Below are 22,793 nucleotides of genomic sequence, written 5' to 3'. Positions count from 1 at the left end.
CCGGTGCACATGCCGTGCTTCTATATCAACCAAACGTTTGAGCTCTCTGTTGTCAAATTGTGATAAAAATTTATATTATTTACATATATATAATACTATTTAAAGTCGATCCAAATGTAAGCTTGATGTTTATTTTGGTTTACATAAATCGCATGGTATTAGGGCTTGAGCAATTATTTTAAGATTTATTAAATGGATGATATAGAAACACCAAAACGCCCGTCCATTGCAAAATGGTCTTTATTCCTCTGCAATAGAGCAGTATTTGTATCCTCAACAAATACTGTTGAGCGCCGTGCAGTGGACGGGCACTTTTGATCACCCACGTGACTTACACTTAGCATTGAATGACACAATAGTATCACCTTAGGTTCTCCACAATAGCAATAGGATTTACTGTCCGGCGAACTGGGAATAATGGATGACGTCATATTTAGCACACAACTTTATAAATTAACAATCTAATCTTATACTATAATATAAATTCGGAAGTCTCTGGCATTGATCTAGTGAACCGAAAAATACGATGTTTTTGCTTTCGTTCCAAAAAGATGCATCTAGCGAAAACAAAAACGGACGTGTTTTGGTGATTTCAGCTACTTGTTTGACAACTCAAACACACATATTCACACAATATATAGACATACGCATATTTTGTATATCTATGCAATTGCCTATGTCTATGGGCAACGGTCACTTCGGTATTTCAGCGATTTCAGGTGGCTGCTCGCTCGTTTGCCACCTTATGATAAAAAAAATGTCACCATAAAGTTACACTTTTCGAATTTTTATTCAATTTAATTCATTAGATGATAAAGTTTTAATGTTTACTCTTAATTTATCCGAGAAACTCATATTTTAACCTTTTTTTTTCGAGCACGTAACATGTTAGGTTATAATTATAGTTATCGTAAAAAATTAATGTAATTTGTTTAATTCCTAAATTCCAAAGGGCATTATAAATTTTAAGCAGATTGTAAGACTCATGACGTCACCTGTGACGTGTTGATGACGTCATCGTACTCATTCCGCCGGACGAAATTATTTAATTTCCCACTTTCATAGATTAATATTAAATAAATAATCGCTTTCTTTGTAAATACAATTTGTAAGGTTTATATATGTATGTGTTTAACTAATAGACATATTTTGAAAATATGTTTTGTCAATTGTGATGAGGTATGGGTGAGTTTACTTTCTGCATTCGATAATTTATTTAAATTAAAAAAAAACTTATTTTAGTTTTAAAAAATTATAATGGTTAAATCTTTAATTGTTAAATTATAAAAAAAAATAAAACATTTTTGTTTAACGAATGCAACAAATAAACACACCCGAGCAAAAAAGCGATTGATAAAAAAAAAATGTAACTTTAAGTTAAAAGTTTGTAATATATAGTTGATAAATATGTAGTTAAAATACAAAATATATAATTACAAATGAATATAATTTTCCATGGAATTCATTAAATTTAAGCACATTAAAAAGTTTAACTTGAAATAGATTTAAATTAATAACATTACAATATTTTTTGTTTCTTTTCGATAACATTAAATTATTCATTTTGGATTGTTTAAAATGGAGTTTCGAAAAATTCGTCATTAGTTCTCGAGGGAATCGAACAAAATTGTTGCTTGTATTCGAAAGAGAGACTGTAAATTTGACAGCTGTAATTGAGAATTATTCATTAAAATATATAGATAAATCTATTGAAGAAATTGTTTTATTTCGCCATTTGTAATGAACGAATTAAGTTTGTCTTTTATGTTCATAATCGAGTTAGCATATATGTTAGTAAACAAATTTTGTCTGACAAATTGTTTACATATCTTAAAACAAATATATACAACTTTGAGAATATCTTATGCAAGAATCTTTTTTGTACATTTTCATAATCTAATAAAAGTTTACGATAAAGTTAAAACTAAAGGTGTAACTTCGTCCCAGACAAAACACAATCTTGTCACTAATCAGAGCCGTGACGAGTATAAAGAACATAAAAGTCTATTTTGTGTACAATCGTGGTATAACAAGATACAAGATGTTGAGGCAACAATAATTGGAGGCGCTCCCAACACTAAGGCTACGTCTTGATGTTATCTAACGCGTTGCCGAGGTGACACGTACGTAATTGCGTCCTCCTATCAGATCTCAAGCGAGCTTTTCGCCCACTTACAATATTTGTATGCTAAACTAGTTTTTCGTTTGCGACTGGGCGAATGATAATTTTGAATTAGGTGCAACGCGAAAACACGCAGATGTTTGATAAGTACGATGTAATGTTAGTTTCACACGAGGGTACCGTAGTAACTGAGAATAAAACCCAAAAATGTAATTTATGAAATTTAGAACAACGATAAATACTTGTCAAATCAACAATTATTGTCAATTGTCATATATTTTTTACTTTAGCGATATAGCTAAGGTTATTCTGTCTAGACCTGTTACGATTTTCTAATTGTGTCGACCTCGAAGTATGAGATTTTTGGTTTAAATCTGAATCTGTAAATTTTCAGGCCTAGAACAACAGTAAATGAGTGTTCAATTAGCAGTATTTCAGTTCACTATGCGGCCTCACTGTTATTCCCCCGTGTGAAACTATAAGAAATGTCCAGTTTCGTTGATTAACTGCAAAGATTTGGAACGGGTTTGGAGTTCATTCATACGAAGACGAGTTTTGGGTGTGTAATGGATGTTTTACCACATTATCTTAGCCGCACAGTTTATCTACAGTTACCCTATGATAGTAAGATCTGAAAATAAAAGAACGAATTTTCTAGAATCAAGGAGATCAAGTAGCCGTAGGGAGGGAGAATGTTCGAAACAAATGTCGAAGTTTTTCTGTAATTCTTAAAAATCTTATTCAGTCAGCTTTATTAAGTTTAATTAGATAGATAGTAAAATAGGAGATTAATTTTTTTTCTAGTATTCGTATTTGTCAAACGTTGATAACTTTACGAATTTTGCTTTTACCAAATCAAGATGTAAACAGAATGAACCTCAACGCCGACCAATGCACATGAAAACATCTATACCTTCATTTTAAACTAGATAGAATCAAAACTGATACATATCAGGATGAGTGGTACTGGTATTATTTCGCGGACGCGGCCCGTCGCTCACTGATGAAGGGCCCCCGATGGGCTCGAAACTAGTCGGTGCCGCCACTGGACGAAAATACGTGAGTGTTTAGCCGTGTTTATATATCAGTTTAGTATAATGTCTCACGAAAGTTTGAATAATTAAATAGATAGAATCAAAATTCTCTGAGCTGAGTCGCAAATCGCTAGAATTGTATGACGCATGTGTCCAGTCAACTTCGTTGACGACGAGCTGTGGCGCTGCGTAATCGCAACGATTATCGCGCACGTGTGAAGTACTCTTACCTTGCAGTTCCAGGGACTGGATTATCATGATCTAGTGAACACGAAAGAAGTTAAGTATTGTTATAAGATTCGTTAGAGTAACCATACCAGTCTTACAAAAGAACTCAGATTTATTTAAATCAACCCTTAGTGTAGATTAATCCTAATAATACTACTGTCTACTGAGTTTGTAAGCTAGCCTAAATCACATATAGCAGTTTGAAACAAAAAAAATCAATTAACTTCACATTTTCTCGGACTAATTAAAGAAATATAAAAAGATAAACAACAAGTCAGATGTTCGTTACGGATTCGGCGTGAAATGTTATTTCAAGAATTCCGAATCCGTGAGAGAATAAAAATGGAAAAAACGATCCGACATCCCATAGGCGATGTGGTCCATTATAATTAATTGTTAGGATCAACACTGGGTGTTTTATCTCTGTCTATCTAGAGCGGTGGATTATTTGCATCCTTGTCTCACAGAAGGTGCCGCGTAGTCACAAATCACTTGAGACAATGAAGACAGATGCTCGGTAGCGGGTCAAGTGAGCTTTTGTAACTTAACTAAGAAATAAGATAAAGTTTAACTATTAAGTTTGAATTTACTTATTTTCAAGTATAAATACAGTCGAATTTTGATAAGCGAGAAACGTCTATAAGCGAGTGTCCGGTCCCGACGAACAACCTCCATAAGCGAAAATCTCAGGTTATAGGGAAACTTCCATAAGCGAGAAAAACGTCGCGGTCCCTTAGACTCTCGTTTATCCAGGGTCGACTGTATATATCGAATCTTGTATTTAGACATATGTAAATACTATCGTTAATTGACTTCCTTTTATGTAAAGCAGCGAACCAAACCGAAAACATCAAGTATAAAGTTTCAAGAACTATTTTTTGTGTATCGAACGCTAGAACATTGATAATTGTAAATTACTATATATGGTACATACTTTGTGTATTTCACGCGTGTTTGCTTGTGTTGATAAAGCCACTCTTACGTCTACAGCATCCGTAATAAGTAATCTGCATGATTAATTAATACCAATGGGCAATTAGTTTCGCCACCGATCCTAAGAATCTAGGTTGCGAGTAATTTTGCAACTTGATAAGGAAGAAATGCCGGATAGCGTCCAAACTAAAGATTGTCCCAGGTGATCGATTACTAACTAAACTAACTTTTTCTTTATATTTGTTATTATTATCATTAATTAAATAATATTTCTATTTCTGTACGATTTTTGAGAATAGACATGAATATTAGAAGCAACGTGCTCGCTGTGAATAATAACCGTCGCCGTGGCGGAGCGATTTGTTGATTTCGAGAGGTTATTGCGCGACGGGGTCGACGGAACGCGAGCGGTCAACAAAAGTCCCTCTGAATATAACAGGAAAGTCATCGTATGTTACGCTTTTATCCCATTTCATACGGATCCCGGCCAATTGTGCGGGTACGAGAAAAAATATGAAGTATTTTTCGTCCATTTTCGCAAAAAGGGACAAAAACTTATGAATTTTTGGACGTTTTCACGGGATCGAGAATCGGCTGGCTTAGAATTTTATATTTACCATAGCGTACTGTCTTGTTAGATTTTTTGTGTATTTTCGACGCGGGCAATGCTGCCACTAATGTTGTGTCATCCCGTACGGAGGGTGGCTCGCGGTCAGGGCTAATGACACGTAAAATTAAAGATCGGTCGCAAGGCGCGCCCTGGAGACGCTAACGTCTCTATGGCATTACTCATGATTTGTAGCGAAATATACTCACACAATCTACCAAAACTACTGCGTTTTGTCCAAAAAAGAGCTGCTAATATTAATGCTTTCATTATTGATATAAATTTTTCCAATCAATTATGTAGAATTTATACGAAAATATTTTCCCTTTTTATAATTGTTATATTAAAATTATAATCTGAACATCCTCCGTTTAAAACATATTGCTGTCTCTGTGTTATCAAAGATAACGACACGATTTATAAAGAGGTATTGGTATCAGAAACGCACGGTAAATTTTTGATTTACTCAACTTAAGAAACACCGAGACGGTATCAAAAAACACCAACAATTCGGGTAATGTAATAATTGCAGTCACGATACGAATCTAACAAATTGCATCCGTCATTTTTTCTGTTTCGTTTCGGTTCAATCCCAATTGTTCTCGCGAAGGAATTCGGTGTTACATTGCATACGAATCCGTTTTACTGGGAAACTAATCGGCGGGTAATTTCGTGAGACATCCTGTCAGGCCCACACACAATTGACGCCATGCATTATGCATCTTACACGTCTTTGGGAATATTTGACACGCAATTAGCGTTAAAGACCAGTAAAGTTTGCATTAAGCATACATATTTTACATGATTTCGTCATTCATAACATTCACAAGGTCACTTTACGGCCATTATAAATTTTGTGTCCGATATTAAGTCAAAATTGGGGTCGATAACCTTTGCTGTAATGATAAACTCTGGTGGTTTCTGTTTTGTGATAATTAAATTATCAAAAACTAATTTTATTTAATAGTTCTTGGTTAGCATAGAGTAATTAAGAGAATAAATACTGGATTAAAGTGAAACTAGTCTGTACAACAGTTATTAACAGATCGTCGGAACGGGTGGGCCGATCTATTTCCGACAGTTCCTGAGAAGCGACGAGCTACCGAAGTGCACCAGATTACCAGACACGATACACATAAAATTAATGACACAGGAGTACATTCCGTGTCGTATGTTAATACAAGCACAGATTTATCTTATCTTTGAATTTAAAAAAGTCAATCCGTCCGTACTCGATCCCTCACAGAGTCGGAGTGAATCAATGGGACGTCACCGTTCACCGTCTCTCACAAAAACGGAAAGTAATTTTTACTCCAATCGATCACCCGAGAGAAAAAAAACTTCGGCTGACTGTTTCGTCGGATAATTCGCTAGAATTCCGAGGGAGATTTAGTATCGGGTCGCGTGCTAAACCAGCGGCGATATAATGAGCCTCAAGCGGCAACCTCATTGTCTGTGAAGAAAAAAGACAAGATAAATAACCAAATGAGAATGGAATAAAAACGGCAAAAACGGCGAAATAAAGGAAGCTTCAATTGGACAAAGGCGCCGAAGGGGGATAATTCGTCGGGGATATGCACCAATTGTCACTGTTTTGTTCGATTTTTTACCTCTACGCGACTGACGGCCGACGGCGACGCGGCCGAAGCGATAAAATTGTCACTCACTCACCGCACTGGACACCTACGATTGAACCTTATAAGAGCTTTGCCTTTCCTTTTACATTCTTACGGTAGACCTTAGCCATTATTTATCAAACTCCTGCCAACGTAAAGACCAAATAACACTAGCGATGGATAAGACATAATTGCTTACCAATAGTTGATTAAAAGATGCGTTACTCTAAAATACATATCAGCGAATAAGTAAAAATACTTTTATTACAAATATGAATGCAATCTTGTACTTTAGTTGCCCCATTGCTCACGTCCCGTCCCAAGTAGTTTGTACAAAGCCACACGTTGGCCGTATCGAATTGTATTGTATCCAAATGTTTATTATTCGACACCAGTGCTCGATGCAATAAATGTCCAAATATTTGTCGCGGCAAATTCTAGCGAATTCAAATAAAACCGTGACTAAATACCCCATACGAATCCCTGGAGATCGGTCAAGCTTCCTTCGAAATATTTGACTTGCGAAATTCAATTCTAACGTATCGCAATAAAGTTAGAATTTCTTTGAATATGGATAGATGATTTCTTTATTTCTTGGCATTTTAAGAAATGTTCAAATAACGTACTCAAATTCGACAGAAATAAGATATAATTTTCTTTATCGTGTTTTGTAATAAAGAATTATTTTTGCAATGGAATTTGGACTCTAACCGTATAATTTTATGGTATCTTATAAGTTGTGGTTATGTACTTTGTGATAAAGTGGACATGTCCTTATTGTCCGAATTCGCCATAGCTAATATTTCGCGGTGATATTGGCTAGCTGATGCCGGATAAGATTTATTCGACCGCCGACCGCCGCCGCTCGCCGCCGAACCGTCACGCCGCTTTACGTATCAAAATTAAATATCTACAGGAGGGAGAGTTTATACGTAAATCCCTCTGTTTACTTTGATATAATATTGTTTACTTATATTTGTCCTTTTCTCTTTTTGTTCCCTTTAATCCTTAAGTTATTTAATAAGCTTTCTTCCTGTTTTTCCTTCATGGTAATTGTTCGAAGTCTAAGAGTGTTAACGTTAAAGAAGTTAATTTGCGAACCACATGAACTTGTTGCTCTTGATGTTTACAAGACGATATACCCTAACAACAAAGAATTATAAAGAATACTAGCGGTCGCCCGCAACTCCGTCCGCGCGGTATTAGTAGCCTATATATGTTCTTCCAGACTATTCTTTAGATGTGAGACAATTTAATCGAGATCTGTTAAGTCGCTCTGGAGATACCTTTAAACAAACATCCATCCAACAATACATCAATAGACTCTAATTTATAATAGTACAAGAATACGTGCCTAGACGATGAATGAATGAATCAGTAGTGAGGCGAAGCGAGGTAAGGTGCGGCGTCAGGGTTGTTGGACAATGCGAGTTCACGCGTCGCTACTGTTCCCTGCACACTGGCCGCTAGTATCAAGGTCGACAAATATCATTATACGAAGCTTTTGAACCTAAAACAAAAAGAAAAAGTGGAAATCAGAATCTTAGTTTCCTAAGGATCTTGAATTATTTTCAACCAGATGGTATTTAAAATTCAAAACGATATCGTAAATTATTTTGGAACTTTTAAAAGGAAAGAATTTTCATTTGTGTCTTCTTTTTTGTATTAGTCAATTTAATAATGTCGTATGCCAAGTGTCGGTGTTTAGTAACATCATGTGTCGCGGGGCGCGGCATCGGGCGTCGGATGTTAAATTATACGAGCATTAGGCACAGGAAGCGATTTCGAGTGATATTTATTTATTGGCGTTTGATTTATGCATCGGCCATCAATGGCCCGAGGGCGCGGTCATATGGCCTGGTCGCGCATCGACGGTTACAACCGATATATAGAAACGCTATCCTGGATGTGGTTTACGTTTTAGTACTTTACTTGTTGTTTGGAAAATATTTTGAGCATCTTCAAACAAATTTGTGTAAGTGTGGTCGCTCAGGAGTGATTTAATGTTACTTTTCATGAGGCGATGACGAGCCATCCACTCACGACGCCCTAGTCGGTGTGGTGGCGAATGGATGCCTCGCCAACCACGCGCTTTCAACCGAGGTGTCGAGGCGGCGACGAGTAAACGCTGCGGCGATCGCGAGGTGGGGCTGTACCGGGCGGACGTGGTGTTTAATAATGCCCTTTAATCTTAAGTCAACTATAGTTCAATTATAAGTCGTCGTCATATAGTCACATCTAGTAATGCATATCATTGTGCTACCGCAGCGTCAGTTTTCACGCGCCGTTGCCGCTATTAATATTCAAATTGGTGCGATCTGTCGCCGCACATAGCACAGAGACCGAACACAGAGCACTGAGCTCACGGCCACTGTGCGATCCACGCTATAATTTATTTGTGAACAGAATAACAACGGAACAGAAAATGCAGATACTGTGACGTAATTCATGTCTCTTGTGTTTTTTTATGAAGACAAATCGTGTTGGACGATATGAATTTAGCAGGTTACTTTTAGGAAATTTATTAAAGTTAAAAAGTTTTTTATATAAAATATTGAAATATTAAAGAAAAATTCGCAATCTGTTTTTTTAATTGATGGGTTTTTAATTTGTAAAAGAATATTCATGACTCTATGATTTATATGCTACATAATATATTTGATAAAATTATATAATATTTAAAGTATTTATATGAAAAGAGCAGTGTGTAGAGTTAGCGCTGCGCCACGTAGGTTTTTGTCGATCTCCATTTAACGCTAACCGACAACGGAGAACGTTTTATAACCTCTAATTGTACAGTATTTATTACAGTTGTTACGCACAGAAAGTGGAATAGAGTCGCTATTAGCAATTTTGGCAGAAAAATAATTGTAATGGAAAAGTTGACTTACATTTAATTATAATATTTAATGAAAAGAGACTTTGTAGTAACGTAAATATAGAAAGAAACATATTTTTCAAGACCTATACAACTAAGTTTTTGGACCTTAGTTTAATTTATAATCCAGCTATAGATAAAATATAATGTAATTAAACTGAAGCTAAAAATAAACGAAAAATCAGATCAAATGTGAGACATAATTGGGTCTACATCGATGTAAAAATTAAGAAAAAAAAACAAAATTCCTTAATTTTCTAAAATTACAATTTAATTGGATCATAACGACCCGCTCCAACGATTCCCTGTCCCAGGAAACTTCCTCCAGGATAATATATTTAAGTGTGAGACCGACGGACCCACAACTGTGGAAAAAATAACCAATAAACTCGACTTTATTCTGAAGATTTTCCTTAATTTACTTAATTATCTTCATCTAACGCATCTTTAATTACAGCTGCGAATTCATTTTTTTTTTTATTTTAAAGGTGTGGAAATATCTCCTCGTTAGTTCATAATTTCAGCTCTCTTAAAGCTTTTAAGTGTTGACAAAACGCGTTGATGCATCATCAAAATTTTTCGATTCTCAACCAATTACGAGCAAAAATCAAAAATAATTATGTAATGAAAATAAGAATGTAATGAAAATTCTCTTTAAAAGGTTTTTAGATATATTTTACGGAGCTTTTGCTATGCCGAAAGTATTTAAATGCCTTTTTAAGTCATTCTGAGTGTTTTTGAACATATACATATCTTGACACCACTTCAGCTGCACACAACGGATGCCTACATTTAAAATTTTGATATACGGAGGTTGAATACACTTCTAAGCGTTAGTTTTAAAAAGATTACTTCAACAAATTTTAAATTAAAAAGCACGCATTTTGTCTATGTATACATTGAACACAAAATGAGTACATCACTAAGTATACAACCAAAAGTATATAGTTATATCGTAAGAAATATAGAAACTATAACAAATTCTGTAAATATTGTTATTATTCTCATTTTAATCTTACTAATATAAATGCGAATGTTTAGATGGATAGATGTTTGATTAAAGGTAATTCTTGAACGGCTGAATGGATCTAGATAAAATTTGGCATACATATAGAACATAGTCTGGAAGAACACATAGGATACTAAATAAGTTTTTTTTAAGAATGTGCGGACAGAGTCGCGGGCAATAGCTAGTATTTTTAAAAACGCCAATATAATAACTTTTTAAGTTGGAAATCTATCATGTATTATGTCTGCGTGTTTTAAGTTGCAACGATGTATTTAAATCTTTAATCTGAAGCATCTTAAAGCACTTATCCAGAATTAACATAATCATGTAAAATACGTCAGAAAGGTTGGATAAAACCATGCGAAGAAGGCATTGATTGTATGGCAAATTGGCATTACAGTAAACTTAACAATCTGTGTTACATAGAAATTACATTTAACACGTTATCACGAGGGAAAAAACGTGTCTGAACAACGCTTTGCTTTGTTACGATTGCTAATTATTATTGGAATTACGAAGCATGAGAAGCGTTAAAGCTATCGTTTGTAACATGTCGTCACCTATTTAAGTTACTGATTAACTTTATTAACCGTGGGTTTCTAAGATCAAAATATTTGTTTAACATATTGTTATCTCTGTTTTATTAAGAATGAAAGACAGGGATGACGATGTGTTTTATATAAAGACAATGTTAAAAACTGCATTGTTTATGAGTACTAAAATAATAAATCTTAATGAACTGACAGTATTAACATCTTAATTAACTTAAGTCATATTGTAACAATGTTTCGTGTAGGGCCTTAAATCAGTAATTTGGGAAGATCCTTAGAATAGGTTAATTACGAGAAATCTACACTAAGAAGTTTTTTTTTGTATTAATGTTTGCCTATTTGTTCTGTTAGTCGTGAAAAAGTGGTACGGTGGTTATGTATTTAACCTACGTACGCATTTAAAAAGTAAAATTGGAATATCAAAGGATGTGGAGTCAATATTCACAGGGGAAGGTCATTGACCCCACATCAAAACACTTCCGCCGTTAAACGGCTGAGTGATATAATTGTAAAATCACACACACCCACACATCAAAGGTAACCGCCGTGACGACATCGCCTCGCTTATTATTTGCCTGCATTAACCACTTAAACACTAGCTACGGGAACCAAATTACCTTTTTTCTTTTTTTATGCTATATGACAAAATCAAGGTTCTTTTTACTCGTAAATTGGATACACACTAAATAAATTGTTTTAAACATAAAAACTTATAAACATTGTGTTTGGCTTTGTTTGAAACTATATAAATCTCTTACAATAAACTAAATGTCCTACTAAAACTAAACTACTAAACTAAAAACTTTCTAAAAATAAATAATAAATTATTTTATTATCTTTAACTATATTAAGAAAGTTTAAACAAAGTTCACAATCGATAAAAGTTAACCGCAAATCAAGTTTACAACTATACAAATCCTATAAGAGAAGGAACAACAAAGCATTTGCTTTAATGATAAGATCAGTCGGGAGTCGCGCTGATCCCGGAATCAATATTGGGGATCAAATGCTCGGACTGCATCGGGAATTCATAGAGATGATAAAACTAAGCCTGGGAATGGAATTTAATATCTAACGGTTCAATTCTCGCGCAATTTCTTGCCTCGCACAGCCGCCTTATGGGACGGTCGAACGACGTATCGTTCGACCGTTCCATAACGCGGCATAAGTCTTAACTTAGGGTCCTTCAAGAAGCGAACATACCATTTCCTTAAAGGCCGGCAACGCATCTGCAGTTCCTCTGGTGTTGCAGATCTGTGATGGGTGTCGTTGATCACATCGATGTTCCCGCCGCTCATTTGCCCCTTCCTCCTATAAAAAAAATCGATCTATAACTAACTAAACGACTCTCTAAAATTATTATTGTATATTGAATATTCAAATTTTTATCAGTTTTAAATAACACAACTCTAGAATGATCCACGATCTAACCCCTATAAGAAAAGCGTCCGTCTCAGGAGATAAATATGTAATCTTAATATAATTGAGCGGGCGAACGGATCTCGACAAACATCCCCCGTTTGCAGCCCTTATTGACTCTTGCGCCCCGATGCCTCGGACAGCGGTGGAACGAATGGCTCGAGTGAACTGCTCCGCGGTGATGGAATGAGCCTGTGCCGGACGGCGTGAACCGATCACTCTACTTGTAATCACCGTGCTCATGTCACCATGTGATTTCGCCTATGTTTGTACTTTTGTATGTCACCTTTAAATTATGAACTCCGACAGTTTCTAATGTGACAAGGTACTTTATAACGTCTTAGAAAATTGAACGCAGTAAATTTAAATGTTGCTTGAGATCGTGCTATGGGACATTTTATTTAAAAACAAAATGTCATGTATCTTATTAAAACTGTATACAATATTCTTTTATTGCCTGTAATTTGCTATTACAATGTTTATTGAAGCAATATCAATATTCAATGAATTAATAATTATTTTAACAGTAAGTTAAAATACACAATAAAAACAAAGTTACTCAAACCAAATCACATTAATCTTAACGTAAAAGAAATCGCCTCATAAAATATTTGGTAGCTAAGTAAGCTTGAACTACGACCTTTTATAGAATTTCCCCCATGTGTCTGTTAAAACTAAAGGGTGTAGGGGAGCGAGGTATCAAGTTATCCTGGTCGTTGAGTGGCGTATGGTCAATGTTCAATTGATATTAATGACATTACAACACCTGGTTACAGTTGACAGTGTTATTTTTAACGTTCGGCTTACATGCCGGTAACACACACTTGTAATTTTTAAATGTACATAATGTTTGTAGGCTTGTATATTCGATAGTAGATAAAAATATCTCTTAAGTAATTTCAGCATAAAATAAACTATTAAATCCTATTTGTATTACTCCAAAAATACCGTAAGACACTTTACAGTTAAACAAATGACGGTTAAAACTTGTTAAACTTAATCTACACTAAGCGGCTCTTTAGTGCCAACAGACTTTGAGTGGGACACTTAAATCATTTAAAACCAGTTTCTTCGAATATGATTTAAAAAGAAATAAAAATATTTTAAATTTTCCCGCAGCGTGTAAGCCGAGTCTAGGAACGATTAAAGCGAAGCCTGCAATAACAGCGTGTTAACATCTCCATTGGCAGCTGATGCCAAGACGCCGGACCCTAACGCATTCATAACAACGCCAACGCCCCGCTCGCGCATCACTTTTTGTCACATCCTGTACAGTAAATACACGTTTGACATTTCATTGAAACTTTGTAATTTTAAAACAACAGATCGATTAACGTAACATAATTACCGTTTATATTAGTTGTAGGTATTTTTATTTGTAAATATTCACAGAAAGAGTATGGTCAATTTGACCAAATACTTTTACAAAAAAAACAGTTCAAACGCAAATTCGAATAAACTAAGTAAGAATAAAATAAGTAATATCTGTCTTAACGTTTGAAACCTCATCGGTGTTTAGTTTCTAAAAATCAAAATACATAAACAAATTGTTCAGGCTTGCCTATACTATACATGTTTAATCAACGCACCCCATTTAAGAAAACAAAAGCGAGAAGTTTCCGTGACTTGTGTCCATAAAGGCGGAGATAGTGAACTGTCGCTGTAATGGCTTTCCGATTGCGAGTCGACACTGGGGGCGTTATTCCCGGACATGCGGACCTTAAAATATTGCCTACATTTAAACCATTCAAGTTGTGGGTCGAATACAAGTACACGTGTCTAAACAAAGGCCCTATGTTTATGATCGACCAGAAATTAAAGCGAAAAATGCTAACATATTCCTCTATAAAATAGGCAATATTTTTGACTGTGTTAACCCCTAAACATCAGAGCACTTTGCTTATATTTGGGTCAAAAAGATACCTAATGATAATAACGAGTCATTATAACACACAAGTTATCATGTTAGGGAAATGGAAAAACTTTTTTAATAAATGATCACATAAACGGGACATTTAGTCGGTCGGCCTTTAAAAAAATGAACGCAGCAACATCACAGTATAAAAATTGTCAAAAATGATAGAACGGGTCGCGTGAGCCGGCGTTGCTCGAGTAATGAGCTTGTGATTGTCTTTTGCTGTTCCAACAGGGGCGGACTCGTTTGAGATTTATTTCCCGAAAAAAATGACAGACATCATTCAAGGCATGGAAAGTGGTGGTAAGTCAAAAATGAAATATTCGTGTGCAAGATAATGCGTCTGTTACTAAATAGACCACTGAAAGTCAAACTAACAACGTTCAAATAACCGCCTGGTGACCTGGTAACCTTGTAGATTTTATTAAGTGATTAATAACCGATCTGAGACTACAGGCCATCAATATCTACAAAAATTAGTTGTCACAAAGGGTCAACCGGTTCAGAACACAGTTTTATAAATTTCCCAGTAATTAAATAATTAAGTAAAAAAATTACGTATTAAATGAAAACAAGGTCTAATCCCTTATAATATATGCTGTTCATGAATTATTTACTTAATTTAATTAAAACGATTAATTAATTTAATATAAAATATACGGAAAGAACGATAAAGTATTTCGTCTGTTGTCTATTAATTCAATTACTAACCTTAGTACGAATATGTTTAAATATCAAAAATAATAATTGCCTTGTAATGTAATATGGCTATAAGCAATTAAAACGAGTGCACTATAAATTGCATCGTATTTGTTGGACCTCACGGACTAGAGCAGGTGCGGATGCCGTCAGACTTCACATAAATATATCCGGTACAGCATATTTCAAGCCTCGATAGGCATTCCGACTTCACATTAACACTACTGGGAACTGTTAGTGCAACTTTTTACTGATAGAACGCTACAATGCATGCCAATTTTAAATTAATGGTGTTCGAATTTCAAAATAAACTTTATTCATTTTTATTTTTCGATATACGACCTCTTTACGATTAAAAAAATAATTGTTTATTAAAAAAAATCTTCGCGATGTTTTTATCTACTGTTCCCGTATTGTTCCAATTTTTTTTTTAATTTTAGCATATAATTAAAAACGTGATTACCTTATTTTATTTAATCACTAGTCAATTTTATCCAGAGAATAGTTGTAGCGCCTTCGATGTTGATGATGATGATGTCGATGAGAAATAAATAACATATCTGAAAAACAAAAACGAATCAATAAACATTTGAACAACAAATAACTTGACTTGAATTAAAATAATAATTAACTGATTCTAACTGTTTGAACGTTCATCTTCTATCAAAATAAAAACTAATGTCAACTTGGAGGGTACCTAAAGATTTTATTAGGCGATAGGAAAATTCAATATGCACTTCACACAAATGACATATACGTATTTAATTTTTCTAAACATATTGTGTTTCTGAATGTAGGAAAGTAATTAAATAAACTAACAATAAATATCGTCGGCAGAAATCGATCCTGTTTACGACATTTGTCACCAACAGATGAAAAGGGGAGCGAATGCATCTTATTCGTCTGGAAAATAATGTTTAATCATCCATTTGAACTTTGACTATTCTTATAACAACACTAAATACGTAACACTCTTAAATTAACTAAAATCATTATCTACTTTCCAATTAATAACCAAATTATTATATTTGTTAACTTACCGTCTAATTAAGTTCCATTTATGTAATCAGCTGATTGATAACTTAATTTTATTATTAGCTTACTTATGAAATAAAAAATCTCACTTGAATTAGAACTTTGTTTTCAGATTGTAATGATGTTGATGACAATTCAATAGACAATATAGTGATGACAGATTTTAAAAAATGTACAGATAAAAAATATTAAATTAAATGTAAGTTTCGTTGTAGATTTTTAAACATACTGTATGTCAAAAAGAATATTGGGAGAACCTTTTAACAACACCTGTTTAAATACTTTTGATGTTAATTACTGCAGTGTCGTGAATTGTCTATGACTATGACCACCAACTAACCTTATTTATCTAACGATACCATTCTCAAAACCATCGAAAATTCCAGTATTAAATAAATGTAGATTTACTGTAATTTATACAACATCTTTTAGAAGGATATAAGATTTTTGACAGATTTAAAAAATAATATTATTATAATCTGTCAAAAACAACAGACGTTACTGATAAAAAACTTTTTAATTAATAACTTTTTTTTAATAAGTGTGTGCTGTAGTCACGCGTCTAACGATTTCTTATCTATAAAGAAAATAATTTATCTAACCTATTGTTATGCAATAAAAATCAGATCTAATTATTAAGAAGAAGGCCAGAAAGTTCCTATGACATTCCAAAAAAGTTTGTAACATCCTTTTAATTATCAGAGACTTGTGTAAATAAAAGTATATCACATTATAAAGAAAAATAAAAAAAATTGAGCAGGATGACAGCAGGCAGCAGGCGACGAAGGGGAGACACGAGACGTATGGTCGGATGCGCAAACTGAATCGACTGATTGCGAGCCCGCACTGGTCACACGACTCCCGCGCTAACGGACTTGAATAATTTATCTATCACCATTTCGCTTTTATTTTAAACAATACTTATAGGTTATTTACGTGATTACTGAACTAGTAACATTTAATGATATTTCAAGTAAGACTGCATAAGCATTTTGTATTATCGCACGCGATTTTAATAACTTTAAATCTTCCATATTGTATACTAGCGGCCGCCCGCGACATCGTCTGTTTGGAATTAAAACCAAACATAATTAGTAGCCGTAATAGTAAGGCTCATGTAATAATTATAACTTGACAAGAAGTCGGCTAAAAATAACAGATGTTACTGATTCTGATTCCGAATTAGATCCATTTTAATTACTTCCTCTGCATTTTTATTGGCAATATCCTTTTAGATTAACTGCCAAGTTAACAGATCATGTAGTGTCCGCTACAATAAACTATGTTTGCAACAACAAAAACACATTTCGCTCTCTGAGATATCAATCTTAGCAGCTCATTGACCGTCTGAATTCCACGCGAACCCCTGCTGATAATGTCTAGCATAAATGACTTCGATACCAAAACTTTTTCCATCAAATTAAGTAGAAACGCAACTATTGGCTGACAAACTAAACATATACATATAGACAAGTTCTTATGCGTATGTGATAAGGTTCAAATTAGTGTTTATTAATTGAAATAGTATATGTGTTATGTCGTATCGGGTGAAGCGACATACGCTGATAAAAGCGCGCCTTAGATAGAGGAGTAATAAAGCATGTCAATAATTGGTAGGGACGAGCCACTGTTTTGACGCCAAAGTTAGGCATAGGCAGTTGATGCCTACTTTACTATTAACTAATTTTATGACAAACTTTAATCGCGCTTCAAAGCCTTTGTAAGACTTGAATACTTTTATACTCACAGATTCACAATTTTAAGCTTCTGAATTACACGCCTATTTTTAAATACCTTTTCTTATTATCTGTATTTCTTCATTGTAAAATTGTCAAATACTAACTTAAGAACTATAACTTTCCTTTAGAAAAAAAAAAAGAATTCTTACTCCTAGCCCTCTGGATGTAGTCTAGACCATCGGCCCGCGACGCCCTTGTGATTGTAGCTTTTTTTTGTAATAACCAGCTAGCAATGTCAACGGACGCTTTAAACGTTTATAGTAATTTATTATATCGTAATATGAACACATTTATGAAGCTAAAGGGGACAACAAGGGCCGTGTCTTCACACTATAATTTACGACGTATACCAATTTGTTAGAATCGTATTAAAAGGCGGACGTAAACTGTTGAATGGCCCGAAAACTGGGGTGACATCCTTGAATAAAGATGCATATTTTGTTTTGTTATGTTGCTTTTATAGTTTGAAAAATATTCTTTGTTAAATTGAATTATTTTTTAATATAATAAATAAGTTTTAATTTATTAACAAATAACTTCTCTAATTCCTTAATAACCACATAAATAAGGCCTGATATCTATTGTCAAATTTTAAGTTTTTTACAACGCGAAATGAAAATGTATTGTAAAAATATTTAGGTGACGAATGGCAGTTCCACTTTTGTTGATGATAATTTCCATATCGACACCAAAGATAAGATTAAAGCAGATTAAAGTTAATTAGAGGCTTCTTAAGTTTCGTGGAGGTATTAGGCTGACGTCGGGCGTAACGGGTCAAGCCGTTTTAGCGCTTGATTGAATTTCAATTGACAAAAATTTCCGGAAACTTTCGAAGAAGTAACATGATATCTTAAAGCTTTTGTGACACGGCCCACATTTGGATGCGTGTAATACTGAATGGATATATATTTGGATCTTAATTGTTTTTAAAAGTCATATTTTACGAAGGTAGGTACAATCCGGAGTATAAACTTCGTAGTGGAAAAGAAGCACCAGGATCTAAAAGATCTAGAAAAGACTTATTAACTATAAGTTGTAATTACGGATTTCGAGAAGGTAATAATTTTTAAATACAGTTAAGCATTCTGTTATTGAAATTGCTATTTTCAATTATTATTATTATATTATACTTGACTCGATCTAATTGCGTTGGCTAAACAGCGTGGTGTCAGGTTATAAACCAAATTATAACGCACCATAACTTTCGCAGACAAGTCACTCGTGTAATGGCGCCGCATTTTGGCGGGAAGCGGGAGCATGCAGCACCAAAACGTTAATGGGGGATGAACAATAAAACACATTTATTCATTTTGTCACATTTTATATGTGATCTACTTTGTAATAAATTGATGTACTTATTTAACACTCTTAAATATGTAATATAATTTTAAAATATGAGCTGTTGAATATACATTCCTACTTTTATGGTAATTAACCATGGAGGTTTTTCACTGTTTGCTTATCAGACAGTTGGTCTTTCTGTAACACTGGCAGCCGAATATTTTTTTCTGATTTTATAACTCTCCGTCAAAGTCAAAATTAATTCGTGCTGTTTTAGTGATTTGAAAGCAAAATTTTAGTAAATTCAACTAAATTAAAACAAGTAAATATAAAAATGTGTTGGCTTGCGTGGGCAGTAGCTCTAACTATGTTTTCCTACATGTTTGCAAAACCCTAAATAAAATAAACTCTAAACACACTGCAAAACAGGTAAAAGATAACTAAATTTTAAGAAAGGGTTTTGGATATCCAAAGAAAACAATCATACACATATTAGATAAAGATGTACGATACCAGGATTTAATCGATTTGGAATTCCAAATTATCTACCATATTATTTGCAACTTAATAAAATATGTTTACTATTAAATCTTTATTTCAGATAATTCTTTTGGATAAAGAAGAATTATTACGAATATATATCAAACAATTAAAATGTTAAATTGAAATAAACACTACCTTGATCTTATTGTTTTAATTTATGATTTCACGGTTCTTTTATAGGCTTTCTTGGCTTCAACTTTTCCCCTTACATCCATGTAAAACTTTTACTTCCATAACGAGAGGGGCGCTGGTATCGCGGTTAATTCTGCTATAAAATATAACTTTGATTTAGGCAGGAAAAGTCTCAATCACACAACAAAATTGGAATTAGTAATTTACTTTCATTTTCGGCTTGCTCAATGAGTCTGTTAACTTTATCCCACTGCGGGTTGTAGTTTATATTTGTATAAGGCACATAAAACGACACGATTGGAATTGGATTCATCTAGTTTTCGAACGAAACATGTCAATGTCATGTTAAACGTCAAAACAAAACAAAGCTCGAAAACCGTTTTCCCGGAAATGTTTATTTTATAATTTATTACGTTTAAATACAGTATTATTTTGAGAAAAATAATTGAAAACCATAATAAAGCGTATTATAAGCATAAATATATTTAATGTATACGAGAACTATTCGTAAAATAATTGTGTTACAAACTTTTTCAAACGTTGTATTGGTATTTCTTGATAAATTTCTTAAAAACTTAATATAATGTCGTACGCAGAACTATCAGAAGATGATGATAGTTTTGTACTAAATGATGAAGTTGAAGAAAAGACGTTACCATTGCGTTCAATTAGTATTAGCAGCGATGATGAAAATCAAGGCCCAGCTATAATATATGAACTTACTTCCGATGAAGAAGAACCGTCAGATACAGTCGAGTTACAAAAAAAGAAGCAGGCACTTATTAAAAATCTATTTCCCAATACCAAGCCAATCATCAAGGGAAATACACAAATAGCTCCACAAACACCTAAGCCTAAAGGGTTTGAACAAATGATTGGTGGCATTAAAGTTCATATACCAGTTAAACCCTACGGTTGTCAGACTGCTTTAATGTTTAAGGTGAATATTATTATTTCTTTAAATCTGAAGCCATAAAATATATTTACTAACAACTTGTGTTGTTCGCATTATTAATATAATAAGAAGGAAGATGAAATCAAATATAACTATGGTTTATTTAGTTATAATTAAAAACTTGTATAGATTTAATGTGTTGACATATTAAATATACATAAATGAATCATCTCCTCTGATTACAATAAATACATAAGCACAAGCTTATTTGTGTCTCTGTTTAAGATACTTTTCCCAAATTATATCATGTACACATAGACATACATATTGGAAGACGAAGAATGAAAGATTGTAGTTTGATATCGTATCAAATAAACTATAGTTTCTTACATTCTGAAAATTCTAAATTTATTAATACCAGTAATTACAAATTATGAATTTATTTAAGGTGATAACTGCAATAAATAAAAGCCAAAACTGTTTACTGGAAAGTCCTACTGGATCCGGCAAAACATTGGCACTGTTATGTGGTGCGCTGGCCTGGGTTCGTCATGAAACTAGTAAGTAGGAACAAATTTATTTTATCTGCTTTGACTTTATGAAATGTAAGGTACAGTCAGCCTTACTAATATTATAAATAGGACAGTTTACATGGTCCATATGAAAATACCTTTGTTAGAAGGTATCTCCAGAATGACTTGATAAATCTTTGTGAAATTTGGTATAGATGTAGAACAGTGTGGAAGTACACATAAGATAAATAGTATCCTGGTAATGCATATGGTTACTGTGAAATATGTTTGAATCTTGTATTTACTTGAAAACTCCACAACGGCTCAATATTTTGACATTTTATATAGATAAAGTACATATTGAGTAAATCACTACAACCTTTTTTAATTTGTGCAAATGCAGTCATGGGCAAAACTAGTTTTTTGAATAAGATATTAGTTACGCAATATATGTTTTTATGTTAGTTTGGTGTAATTATGATATTATCATATCTTGATACTGTCATAGATAAAGACTTTGTATATAAGAACTATTTATAAAGAGTGTCATATAGAGTGTCTATTTAAGATAGATTTGTTTGACATTTAACTAGGGATGGGTTGAGTAAAATTGGATATGTAAATTTTCGATTTTCGATGTTTGTTTTCATAGAACATGCAATCGAGTTTTGTGACTATTATTTTTTATTTACAATATAAAAAAAATATTTCTTTGTGTGCCAACTTTATTCTTCGAAACTACGTAGAATTTTTTTTTAGTTAATTGCGCGAGATATAGCTAAATATCCGTAATAAATTCAAAAAGTAATAGCATAGCTAAGTTATAGTATTTATTTATTCGATTAATATTATTACAAGACCGATTCTCGATAGTTCATAGTTGTTCGTTAAGGGCGCACGGTCCGACACTATGACAACCATCTAAGAAGTACAACATTAATCATCATACAAAATTAATTCGATACTTTATAGGCGACAGTTGTCAAACTGAGCTATCTTAAATAAACACACTATAGTTGTGTTTTGAGTGTGTAGTCAATTGTCAACCCTAGTATTACAAAGTAAACACTGACAGAAGATTAAGCTACGTAGGTCTACCGCAACGAGCGACAATTGATCACAAGTGTTCGCGTGTCCAACTCGGGACAAAGAAGACAAGCTACTTATAAATCATACAAAAACTGTCGCACGACAATCGGCAAACAGCCTAACACGAAAATTGCGCTCAGCCTATACTGAATGCATTTGCCGCATGCAACCTCGCTCGTAAGGTATAAGGACGTTACCGATATTTTCAATGTTTTTAGTTATCTGATTTTACTTATCGATATCGATTAAGTCGGTACAGATTGCTTTTGATGCCTACCTCGATTTTTTGTCAAGGTTTTTATTTCACGGTCTTACTGATACGATGGTTGAGAACTAATAATAATTTCATGTCAGACCAAAAAATTACTCATAAAGTTTCTTTTTCGATATCACCGTAAATAGACATAGGAATCTTCCTAGTGGTTGTAAACGAGCTGATTGTAAACCTTTGAACAGGCGCAATGCCCACGGCGACATGCTGAAAACCAGCTCTGCATAGCTAAGCCATGCGATACACGTTGAGCTTGCAGCCCATTGTTATCATATTTTTTGTATT

The 22,793-nt window shown here is 33.7% G+C and overlaps 1 protein-coding gene and 2 long non-coding RNA genes across 3 annotated transcripts in view; 2 read left to right on the top strand and 1 right to left on the bottom strand.

Moving 5' to 3' along the window:
• Window positions 1-7,851: 7,851 nt before the first annotated feature.
• On the bottom strand, window positions 7,852-15,566 carry LOC106117741 (uncharacterized). The gene is made up of 3 exons (XR_001227892.1): window positions 15,475-15,566; window positions 12,182-12,289; window positions 7,852-8,050 (listed from the first exon to the last, which is right to left on the bottom strand). It is a non-coding gene; the product is annotated as an uncharacterized LOC106117741 (long non-coding RNA).
• A 3,727-nt stretch (window positions 15,567-19,293) lies between these two features.
• Window positions 19,294-19,757, top strand: LOC106117744 (uncharacterized). Its single transcript, XR_001227894.1, has 2 exons — window positions 19,294-19,495; window positions 19,668-19,757. It is a non-coding gene; the product is annotated as an uncharacterized LOC106117744 (long non-coding RNA).
• Window positions 19,758-20,101: 344 nt separating this feature from the next.
• LOC106117559 (Fanconi anemia group J protein homolog) overlaps window positions 20,102-22,793 on the top strand; it is a 35,813-nt gene continuing 33,121 nt past the window's right edge. Inside the window, exons 1-2 of the mRNA XM_013311921.1 lie at window positions 20,102-20,681; window positions 21,085-21,196. Coding sequence (XP_013167375.1) covers window positions 20,325-20,681; window positions 21,085-21,196 — 469 coding nt within the window. The 5' untranslated portion in view covers window positions 20,102-20,324. The remainder of the gene's footprint in view (window positions 20,682-21,084; window positions 21,197-22,793) is intronic.

This window comes from Papilio xuthus, unplaced genomic scaffold (assembly GCF_000836235.2).
Source record: "Papilio xuthus unplaced genomic scaffold, Pxut_1.1 DF827679.1, whole genome shotgun sequence".
NCBI lineage: Eukaryota > Metazoa > Arthropoda > Insecta > Lepidoptera > Papilionidae > Papilio > Papilio xuthus.
Note: the sequence above shows the minus strand (reverse complement) of the source record. Positions and strands in the feature narration are given on the sequence as shown.